The sequence below is a fragment of the Alnus glutinosa genome, chromosome 8, assembly GCF_958979055.1.
Source record: "Alnus glutinosa chromosome 8, dhAlnGlut1.1, whole genome shotgun sequence".
NCBI lineage: Eukaryota > Viridiplantae > Streptophyta > Magnoliopsida > Fagales > Betulaceae > Alnus > Alnus glutinosa.
Genome location: NC_084893.1, coordinates 5,734,058 through 5,746,427, shown reverse-complemented (window position 1 = coordinate 5,746,427; position 12,370 = coordinate 5,734,058). Strand labels below are relative to the sequence as shown.

The following is a 12,370-nucleotide window of genomic DNA, read 5'->3' as shown; positions in this document are numbered from 1 at the left end:
TAACGTATAAAATCAACCCTCACCTAACAAATTCATACGTATATACAATTGAAATTAACGATTACCACAACTTCAATCTTGCAACATGAATCATGATGGGATATGATGTGGCATTATGTTAAAAAAGTTTACGAAGATAAGATTGAGAGAATGATTTGATAATAGGTTAAACTTTAAAGATCGACCGGATCAATTTTGAATTCTAGAGAGTAATTATTCTTAAGAAAATAATTTCAAATACAATCCAATCTGCTTAGATTAAATTCTTACCTTAGATCCAATCATGTAAGATGAGTAAGAAACTTTTACGAGTAATTATTTATTTTTATTTTTTGTGAAATTAGTACGATTAATATTGTGCAATTCGAACATTTCGTTTTAATTAATCTACATATATGCATGGCACGCCAATAATTTCATAGATAGAGGATTATCATTTTCCCCCAATTTTGTGTCCCAAAAAAGAAAAGAATCAGTGACGTGGGAAGATCAGCACGCATTGGAGAACAGACTCAATCTGATCCATACATCCAGTGATCCGGGGATTCCTGATGTTGACACCTGTGACTGTGAGATCCAAAACCATCTCCTCCACCCACGTGTCTCCATCATCCTCATCCACAACAAACCGCCTTCAATAGTATCTAAAGGCCCTGGAAGTCCCATTTTCTTGGCACAAATACAAAGCGGTGGTCAGAATCTCTAGTAACTTCGCGAATACAAAATGCTTAGGCTCGCATCGAAGAGGGTTCTAGACGCAGCGACACGGCCGGCCCAGGTGCTGCCGCGTCTCTACCACGAGAGGGTCATCGAGCACTACGACAAGCCCCTGAACGTCGGATCCTTCGACAAGAACGATCCGACGGTGGGCACGGGCCTGGTCGGCGCCCCCGCCTGTGGGGACGTCATGAAGCTCCAGATCAGGGTTGACGAGGAGACCGGGAAGATCGTCGACGCTCGCTTCAAGACCTTCGGTTGTGGCTCCGCGATTGCGTCCTCGTCCGTAGGTTGGTGTTTCTCTGTTGCTATCATTTGTTTATGAATTTGTTTGGTTGCTGAGAAAATAGAGGAAACGAGAAAGTCGGTGAGGGTTTGCTTGGTTTCTCATGTTTCTAGGATTTAGGTTTTTTTTTTTTTTTGTGATGGATTATTGTTTTGTAGTTATGATTTGTCGAGTTATTTGAGCCTTTTGAGGTGTTTGCCTGACTGGAAAAGAAATTGAGCTATTGAATTTGCTTTTTTTGTTAGGGTTTTATGGTTTGTTTGGGGGTTGAGATCGTTTAGCAAAGGAGTCGGTGATAAAAAAAATTGAAATTTATTTTGTGCAATCGTTTAAGGTGGGAATTCGGAAGGAGGCAGTAAATGAGAACTTGGATATATGTGTTGCGTTTTGTTAATCAAAATTCACAAGTCATTATCAAAACCTCGAGATGTAAAATTTTGAGTTTTTTTTTTGTTGGATGAATAAATGCTTTATAAAGCCCAAACTTAAAGTTCTACAAACACTCCAGAGAAATCTGGAAAAAAAGCTACTCTCAAGAGCAGCACCAACAAAGATTAGCAACAGCCAATTAAGATACCCAACAAGCTAGAAACAAGCTACACTATGTAGCAGCCCCATCTAAGTACATCAACCCATCAATCTCCCCCAAAAATTTTGAGTTTTGTTTACTTCTTTACTATATCTTGGCATCAATGATGCTTAAAATGATTTTTATTTTTGGGTGGTTTGGGTAATTAGTTGATTGGATTGATGGATTAAAACCTGTCAAATTTCGTGCATGTTGTTTAAAGTACTGAGAGTTATTAATTAGTGATTGATTCTCTTGCATTCTTGGTTTTTTGGAATAATTTTTTATTCTAGATCTTCAAATTCGTTGACAAAATAATACTTGTGAAAGTTTGCTTAGGTATTTGAATGATATTTTGCCACAATTGCACCAAATTGACTAAGACATATATATCATGTGTCCTCCTAGCTTGTGCTCTTGTTAGGAAGTTCATTTTTTCCCCCTAATGTGGGTTATATTCTTAAAGTCAAGTGTGGTCTCATAGTATAGTTTATTTTATTTTTTTAATGTATACTCTCATAGTGTAGTTTATTGGGACACGCATGCACAAATTGTCTAGGATTTTTATGAAGGAATATATTCATTGGGATGGCAAACGGTAGGTTTTTCATGTTTTGAAATTAGTTTAACTTGTGGGGGGCATCATGTTTGGTTTCTTTGCTCAGCAACCAGAATTACCCTTGATAGTGCAGTTATATAGAAATTGGTATTAGTTATTCGTTGCTTTTAACTTATTTGTCAAGTTGCTATTTAGTTTCTGCGTTAGCTTATTGTTCATTTTTCTTGGGCTTGTGGCCTTTGTTACTACTGTTCTAATTGCTTTCTTGCACATTTTTCAGCTTCTGAATGGGTTAAGGGGAAGCAATTGGAGGAAGTTGTGACCATTAAAAACACGTGAGTTCTGCTCTCTCTCTAAATCTAATCTTGGCGTACAACTTAAACTATTGCATTTTGTGCTTATTATCTGTCTGCCACTGTAGTTAGTTTAATTTTCATAGTGTGCTATGATTTATCAGTGTAAGCAGACAATTAGATCACATTGCAATCTAGTTAGTTGGGACTAGTGATTAACATGTATCTGGAGTCCGTGTTTGGTGTTGTATGATAGTAAATTTGGAGTAATTTTGCAACTTCTGTAAGAAGAAACTGAAATTGGATTGTGAAAGTAATAAAGATCTAAGGAAAAGATTGCATGACAGTAAAAATGTTTTTGTTTGTCTTTATTCATTTTGTCCCGTTTAAACGTATACAAGCAACATGTAGATCGATCTCAATTTATGTTTTATTTAAAGGTAGAAATATATCTCGCCTTCTGTTCCAGATATGGCTTATGAGCACCTGTACTATTTCGAAACGAAGTCCCAAATATAGTCGATCTCAAGAAGGTTTCTTGGTTTTTTTTTTTTTTGAGTTTTATGCTCAACTAAATGAGGTGTTTTTTAATCGCAGGGAAATTGCGAAGTATCTTTCTCTGCCACCAGTAAAGTTGCACTGCAGCATGCTTGCTGAGGATGCGATCAAGGCTGCTGTTAAAGATTATGAAGCTAAACGTGCCAAATCAAATGGCAGTACAACGGCAGAACCTGCAGTGAAGACCGCTGAAGCATGATGATGCCCATGTTTGAAGGCCGCTGAAGCATGATGATGCCCTTATGTTTTGATGACGAAAAATATCTGGGAGTCGGATTAGTGGTCTCTACCTATTATCTAGTGACTGTATAATAATGGAGTGGACTTGATGAGAACATCTTCAGAACACGCACTTCTCTTGGAGATATTCAATTAAGAAGTGTTTTTAATTTTTTTTTTTTCCTTCTCCCTAGACGATGTAAAGAAGGTTTGATTTTGTTGTATTTCGTGACAGGAGACTATGTGAACTGTTACTGATATCAAATGGGGTTTCTCCATTTTATGATTTATAGTATGAAATCAGTAATCACTTCTTTGAGGTTTATTTTGTAGAGGAGAATTTGGAAAACTCCAGCCCCAAAGAGCATTGCCGCCTTGGCGACGGAAGCCAGTCGTCTACACAATGCAAGTTGGTATCTTCCTTTCAAGTGGCCGTCAAGCCGATTTGTTTGTTCAAGGTCTATGGGCTACGGGTAACTTTGCAAGAGGCCTCAGCCGCAAAGGCCTACAAGGAAAAGTATTTGCCATTCATTGGCATTTGGGGGACGCAAAGGCCTCTCTATCTAACTAAAGGACTGAAGGACATGGCAGAGGCCTTTGAGATCTTCTCTTATTGTCAAAGATTGTTATCAAACGCGAAAGGCAATCTAATCTAGTTAACAGCATTTAACCAAAAGGTATCAACATTGAAAATCTATAATGATTAGGGAAAGTCTAAATGTCTTTTTTCCGTCTTTTTTTCATACAATTTTTTTTTTTTTATTTAAAATTTGTCATTAGATTTGTAAAACTCGCACCTTTACATTCTACAAATTCAATGGTTGAATTTTTAAAAAATTGTAGGAAGAAAAAAAAAAAACAAATAGCAGTTCTCTAATCTAATGCTTAACAATACATGTTAATGCTACACGAACGTTGTGTTCCTTTAACCAAGCCATTGTGAACCCATGAGTCCTTGACAAAGCCGTTGTCTTTTTCTTTTTCTTTTTTCGTTCGAAGGATCTAGCATACAATGGCTTTGTCATGGATTCATAATGGCTTGGTCAAAGGAACCCAAAATTCATTGTAGCAATCTTTAAGAATTTGTAAATTGTATACTTTGTTTGACAGAATGTTAGAGAATTATAATCCGTAAGCACATCATAATTCTCGTAAAATGAAAGAATTTTAACTCTCATCTTCTAGGTAAGAAAACACAATTCTAATATGCATTACTTTTAAAGAGTATTATTAATATGATAACTCAAATTTGACTATGCATTTATATCAAAGTATTTTTACTTTTGGGCTTTACAAGACACAAGATAAACAATCATAAGATTACTTTAATAATCTAAAGTTTGTCTTATGAAATAAAACTTAAATTATGTGTTGGTTAATGGTTATTCATAGAGAAATAATTGACAACCCAAGTTACCTACAATACGTTGTTTTTTTACTTTAAGGGGCTTTCGTGCAGTATGCGGTACTAGTCAACTAGATGATGAACATACATGGATATTGTTAAAGTATTGATTAAATGATTAAATTTATCTTTTTCGATCAACTTAAACTTTCATGATAAGTGGTAATTTAACATGGTATCAGACAAAGACACTTAGTTTGAACCCGGTTTCCTTAATTTAATTCTTATTTCAATAAAATATGTTACGTGTTGAATCTTACTTATTAAAAGAGAGTTTGAGTCCGCACATGAGGGGAGTATTAAAATATTGATTAAATGATTAAATTTACTTTTTTCCTATTAACTTATCATTTTATGATAAATGGTGAATTAACACATAATTGAGTTTTTTGTTTTGTTTGTTGGGCATGCATATAATGACTTAGAAGTTGAAGAAATCTGTCTATTTTCCTTCTCGTAGATGCCATTTTGCAATTATGCTTCTTGTTTGACTATTGTTTCGTTGATTAATGTGACTTTTAGGACTAGGTAAATAGTTACTTTCAATGGATAATCCTACACAATATTATAAGTTTTAAATTTTTTTACCATTTATTTATATTTTCTTCGCCTGTTATTCCAAGATCACTATTTTTTACTTTTATACTCACCAAATCTTAAAAATTTATACGAAACAAAGAAAAATAATCGCCAATGGATACCCTAAAGTTACAAGCTTGACTTATATATATATATAAAATAAAATAATTTTCAATTTTTTAATAGGCGCATCCAAGCCTTTTTGTAAGGTTATGACTCGTGTAGAAAGACATTACTAAAACAATTTGTTAAGTCACAAGTCGTCAGCCTCAAATGATAGTTCAATCGATTGAAGATCATGTCTCATGAAGTATAGGTTTTTAGTTTGAATTCTAGTTCTCCCACTTCCCCTCCCCTTGGTTGGTCATTATAAAAAAAAAAAAAAAAAAAAAAAAAAAAAAGAAAAAGAAAAAGAAAAAAAAGGTCACAAGTTAGTACAAGAGTATAGACGTACTTTATGAGTGTAATGGGGATGTTTGATTTTGTAATTTTGTAACAATATGCATAATGAAAAGATAAGAAATGAACAGAGAAATAATGGAAATTGTATTGTATTATTGATAGAATAGCTTATTCAAGTTCAGCGATACTCCATAACATGAAAGATTTGAGCTCTTCCCATGGCTCCAAGGTCTACTTTCAAACATAAGCAATTCGATAAAAGACTACAGATTACACTGGGCTTTTTATATCTCTTTCAACTACAAACCATCTAACAAATGTAATAACAGAAAGCCCAAAAAATGCATATAAACCTACAGCCCAACTGCCTAACAATCATTTTCCCCAAAATAACACGTGCGTCTACAACCATAAAACGATGCACTTTGAATTAATTTCCAATCCTCTCAAATAATGCGTTTTGAGCTGTCTGGTAACAATTCTCTAGAAACATCTCTCTACCAACTACTCCATCACTTCACTTAACGTCTGTCTTGTCTCACACTGCTCGATAACTTTCCTCTAATTCATCTTCTTCAATATTCAACTTGAATTAGACTACCTGTTATAATCCCTCCCCCTTCAAAGCACCTTACCCTCAAGGTAGGGATATTTAGCTTTCAATGGTCAGAAGTCCTCTCAAGTTGCATCTTCTGATGTAGTACCCTTCCACTGGACTAGAACCTCCACGACTGTCTAATTGCGAACTTTCTGAACCCTTCTATCAAGAAGCTTTTCGGGTTCCAGCTGGATTTCACCCTGGTTGTCTATTGGTGTCAAAGTTGGAATAGGAATCGAATGATGACCCAATTTCCGTTTTAAGCAGGAAACATGGAAAACTGGGTGGATTCGGGATTCAGATGGAAGATCCAGCTTGTAGGCCACTTGTTTGATCATCTTGCTCACCGGGAAAGGGCCATAAAAACGTGGAGATAGCTTCAAACACTTCCTGACAGCCAAAGTTTTCTGGCGATAAGGCTATAATCGCAGGTATACCCAGTCTCCTTTAGCAAAACTTCTTTATGTGTGCTTCTTATTATGATGATGCTTTTGCCTTTCTTGTGCAGCCAACAAGTTGTGTTTGAGCAAAGACAAAATCTGCTCTCTGGAATGGAGGTTCTCTTCCACGGCCTGATTCCTTGTCATACCAGGTATAAACTCCACCAACCTTGTAGGTTGTATGCTATATAATATTTCAAAATGGGTTAACTTTGAGGATGCATGATAATTGGTATTATACCAATATTCAGCCATAGCTAACCAACTAGACCATGACTTAGGTTGTTCACTTGCATAACACCTCAAGTAATGTTCTAGGCATTTATTTACAATTTCAGTTTGACCGTCTGTTTGAAGATGGTAAGCTGAACTCATAGCTATAGTAATCACTTGGATATTGAACAATTCTTGCAAAAAACTACTAGTAAAAATCTTATCTCGATCACTGACGATCGAGGTACGCATGCCATGCAATTTAAAGACATTATTCATGAATAAAGTTGCAATCTTGGATGCTGTGAAAGGATGTGCAATAGGTAAGAAGTGTGCATACTTACTGAGTCTGTCCACCACCACCATTATCACACTTGCACCCTGAGATAAAGGTAGCCCCTCAATAAAATCCAGGGATATATTAGCCCATATCCAATTAGGAATAGGCAAAGGCTGCAAAAATCTGGACGGAAGAAGGGTTTCATGCTTCTGTCTCTGACACATATCACACCTTTTTATGTACTGCTTCACATCTGTTCTCAAGCCTGGCCAATAGAAATCATGTTTAGCTCTATGTAAAGTCTTCTGATATCCTGAATGCCCAGCTGTAGGACTATCATGAATAAGGTGCAGAATTTTATTCCGAATAGAATCAACATTCCCCACCACAATTCTGCCCTTGTACAACAACAAACCACTTCGGAAACTGTATTTAGGAGCAGTCCCTGCATCTGCCAAAACCTCATAAATTATGGCCTGTATTTCAGGATCTGGCCCATAACTAACCTTAATTTCCTCAACCCATATAGGATTAGGAAAAGTAATACTGAATAGAGTCTATTCCATTCCACCCTCAGTCAGGTTTTCCTCAAACTTTTTGGACAAGGCATCAGCCACTTTGTTATCCACTCCTTTCTTGTACTCAATCAAGAAATCATAACCTAGAAGCTTGGTTATCCATTTCTGTTGAGTAGGGCTCCCAACTTTCTGTTCTAATAAAATTTTAAACTCTGATGGTCAGTCTTGACTGTAAAAGTTTGACCAATCAAATAGGGACGCCATTTTTTTACAACACACACTATAGCAAATAATTCATTCTCGTAGGTTGATAGATGTAAAGCCTTACCCTTTAAGACTTTGCTAAAAAAGGCTATCGGCCTGTGCTCTTGTATTAGAATTGCCCCCACGCCCACTCACAAGGCATCACACTCAATAATAAAGATCTTATCAAAGTTAGGAAGCATTAACACATGAGGGGTAGTTACTGCCTTTTTAAGCAACTCAAATGCTTCAGTAGTTTCCTGATTCCAATGAAATGAATTCTTCTTCAGTAGGGTTGTTAGAAGGGCAGCAATGATGCCATATCCTCTAATAAACTTCCTATAGTATCCAGTTAAACCTAAAAAGCCCCTTAAAGTCTTAATAGATTTAGGCATGGGCCATTTTAGCATGCTTTTAGTCTTGATGGGATCTGTCTTCACTCCCTCAGCTAAAATAATGTGCCCTAAATACTCAATTTTAGGATAGCCAAACCTGCACTTAACTTCTTTAGCATACAATTGATTACTCTACAACACCTCCAACACCAACTTCAAATGATTGAGATGATCTTCCTTAGTTCTGCTGTAAACTAAAATGTCATTAAAAAAAAGAAAAAAAAGCACAAACTTCCTCAAATAGGGTTGAAACACATGATTCATCAACCCTTGAAAAGTTGATGGGGTATTGGTGAAGTTGAAAGGCATTACCAAGAATTCATAGTGCCCTTCGTGTGTTCTAAATGCTGTTTTAGGCACATCCTCAGGTTTAACCCTAATTTGGTGATAGCCCGATCGTAAATCTACTTGAAAAATATCTGAGAACCATGTAGTTCATCCAGTAATTCATCCAGTAATTCATCTACTACTGGAATTGGAAATTTATCTTTCACTGTAGCCTTATTCAATACCTTATAGTCCATACACATTCTCTAGCTACCATCAGCCTTCCTCACCAATAAAACTGGGGAAGAAAAAGGTGATTGACTAGGTCTAATAGCCCCTGACTCTAGCAAGTCTTTCATAATTTTCTCTATTTTCCTTTTTCGGTAGTGTGAATATCTATAAGGTCGAACTGAAATAGGTTGATAACCTTCCTTCAACACTATCTGATGATCATGAGATCTGATTGGAGGTAAACCCTTGGGCTCTTCAAACACTTTCTGGAACTGACCCAACAATTTAGAAAAATAAGGGTTATAACTGGCTTTAGCTAAGTGAACATTGGCAGAAACTAGCTATAAAACCAATCATTTCCTTCTGACAGTAGGTAACTTGGAGAACAAATTACTGTCCTCTGTAGCAGATTCTGTAGGGTTTAAACCCTTAAGCACAATGGCCTTTTTGAACAAAGTGAATTCCATGGTTAAGGTTGAGAAATCCCACACAATAGGACCTAACCTTTGTAACCAATAGATACATAGGACTATATCACAGCCACCCAAAGGTAAAACGTAAAAATCAACATTAAATGTATGACCTTGCATCTACACCTTAAGCTCCTTACAAACCCCATTTGTATGAATAATCTAGCCATTTGCAACCTTCACTGCAATGTTGTCCACCTGCTGAACATTGAGAGCTTAGTTGGAACTAATAGCCGTATCCAAAAAATTATGGGAACTCTTGAAATCGATTAAAATAATCACCCCCTGATAATTGATCTTACCCCACAATCTCATAGTTTTAGGGTTAGGAGATCCAGTAATAGCATGGAGAGATATCTTAGGCTCTTCCTTACAGCCCTTATCCAGCTCTTCTAACTCATAATCCGAGTTAAGACATGTTTCTTCCTTACACTGTTCCGAAAACAAATCACAGCTCTCTAAAACATAAATTTTCCCTTTAACACAAACATGATTTCTATTCCATTTTTCATCACAAGTATAACAGAGACCATTTTTTCTTCTCTCTTCCATCTGAGAAGATGTTAATTTGTGAACAAAAATACTAGATTTTTGAACCATAGTAGCAGAATTTTCATACTTAAACCCTCCTTCTAACTTGGCAGGAACAGACATAGGACTTCTAGTATTTTGCCAATTAGAGTTTGAAAAATTACTGAATCTTGTAGGCTTCCTAGCATTAAACACACACTCTTCTTGAATTTTAGCCATCGAAAAAGCCACATTCAAGTTTGTAGGATTCAACAATCTTAATGGAAACCTAATTTCATCTTTCAATCCCCCCAAAAAACAACTCAATTTATATTTCTCATATAAGCATTTAAGCCTATTAGAAAGCACCTCAAATTGCTGTTTGTAAAGGGTCACTATAGAATTCTGCCACATCCTAGTCAAGGCCTCCATTGGGTCATCATGTGCTGGCCCAAACCGCAACAACAATGCTTTTGTAAAAGCTCCTCCAGTTAGTGAAATATCTGCACTCCTCTGAATCCTGAAACCAAAACAATGTTTCACCCTCCATATGAAAAGCTGCCATCTTCAGTTTCTGCCTTTCCACCGTTTGGTAATGACCAAAGTATTGTTCTACCTTGTAAATCCAGCCCGTTGGATTGTCCCCATCAAACTTAGGAAAATCCAGTCTTGGAGGTCTAGGCTGATAGCTTATGTCCCATGAGTCTTCTTCATACCTTCGGCTCCCTCGTCGTTCTTCCTTATATTGAAAATCTTCTTCAAACCTTCTACTTGCCCTTCTGTCCTCAGACCTCCTATCCTCCATATAATCATGCTGGTCTCTCCAAGGTATCTCCTCTTCATCATTGAACCGTTCATTTCTTCTTCTTTCTTCCCAATAACAATTTTGAGCTTTGGACTTATCAAAATTCTCCGTTTCTTGAACATGCTTTAATTCTTTTCCTCCAACTATGTTTTCATATTGCTCCTCTGCTACATGCTTCCCTTTAAGACTTCTCTGCAATTGATCTATGGAACTAGATTGTTGAACTAATGTATTATTTACCTTGTCCAATGCAGTTGTCAACACCCCCATTGCTGTTGAAAACTCTTCCAACTTATCATGGTGTTGCCTCTGGATGTCCTGTTGCTGACGCTGGTTATCTTCAACCTGCTTTAAAGAATCAGCAAAATGAGCCAAATGAGTCCCTTCCGCCAAGCAAGACCGGATCTTTGATGCCACTTGTAATGGGATGTTTGATTTTGTAATTTTGTAGAAATATGTGTAATGGAAAGATTAGAAATGAACAGAGAAAGAATGGGAATTGTATTGTATTATTGATAGAACAGCTGATTTGAATTCAACAAGACTCCATAACAGGAAAGATTCGAGCTCTTCCCATGGCTCCAAGGTCTACTTTCAAAAATAAGCAATTCGATAAAAGACTACAGATTACACTAGGCTTTTTATATTTCTTTCGACTGCAAACCACCTAACAAACGTAATAACAGAAAGCCCATAAAATGCGTATAGACCCACAACCCAACTGCTTAACAATTATTTTCCCTTGAATAACACGCGCGTCTACAACCATAAAACGGTGCACTTTGAATTAATCTCCAATCCTCTCAAACGGTGCGTTTTGAGCTGTCTTGCAACAATTCTACAGAAACATCTCTTTGCCAGCTACTCCAATACTTCACTTAACGTCTGTCTTGTCTCACACTGCTCAATAACTTTCCTCTGATTCATCTTCTTCAACTTGAATTAGACTACCCGTTACAATGAGTCTCAGATTGAGTATATATGCGTATGGGTCTACCTGATGAGTCTTAGCCTTAGTCGGATTCTATTCTGAGTGACATTCTTTTAGCGGGAGTCACTGTCTTTATTTGAGTAACTATTATGTTGATGTGGTTGATCGAGCTATTTGAATTTTTCCCTCTAATTGAGTCCTATCACATGTTCTTTATTTATTTTGTTCTTTTGTGTTATCTTTCGTAGCCAAGTCACAGCTTGTGGTTTGAACTTTATCACTTTAGCCTAAGTTCTAGGCTCCCAAATCCATTTTCTCGACTTGGATCAATGAAGCATGTATATGGTCCATCAAAAGTTTTATGAAGTGGAATGCTCGATTCCATGTAAGTTTCTTATACATCTTTCTTAATTAACTCTTTCTTTTTATAATGTGAGGCTTAAAAATAGAAAAATACAATTTATTTTTTTCTTTTGATGGGTAATAAAAAAAAAATATTGATGTGATTAAGTCACAACCAATAATTTAAAATCCATGATTAAGATTTTGACAAAAGAAAAAATTATTAAATAAGTTCATAGAGTTTAGACTTTATCCAATTGATATCATAAGTAAAAAAGTTATCTTAAAAGATCGTTGTGGTGAGCTCTGGTATGAAATTGATCATTCTAAACAAATTTTGGTCATTTTATGATGGAACTCTTACGAAGGAGGGTGGCCCAAGAAGATGTTCAACCAACCCTATAATTGACCTTTAGGGATAGTCAATGCAATGCCCCGACTAAAAATGTTAAGTCGTTAAATAGAATATTTTTATATTCTACATGACACTACTACTTCTACTTTTAAAAAAAAATTGAAAGGCAAAATTGTTTTGCCGTGA

The 12,370-nt window shown here is 36.1% G+C and overlaps 1 protein-coding gene across 1 annotated transcript; it reads left to right on the top strand.

Annotated features, from left to right (window-relative positions):
- The first annotated feature begins 659 nt into the window (after positions 1-659).
- LOC133875726 (iron-sulfur cluster assembly protein 1) lies at positions 660-3,519 on the top strand. Its single transcript, XM_062313937.1, has 3 exons — positions 660-1,007; positions 2,411-2,465; positions 3,021-3,519. Exons 1-3 carry the CDS (start codon positions 725-727, stop codon positions 3,178-3,180), a joined length of 498 nt encoding a protein of 165 aa, XP_062169921.1. The 5' UTR covers positions 660-724; the 3' UTR covers positions 3,181-3,519.
- The last annotated feature ends 8,851 nt before the right edge of the window (positions 3,520-12,370 follow it).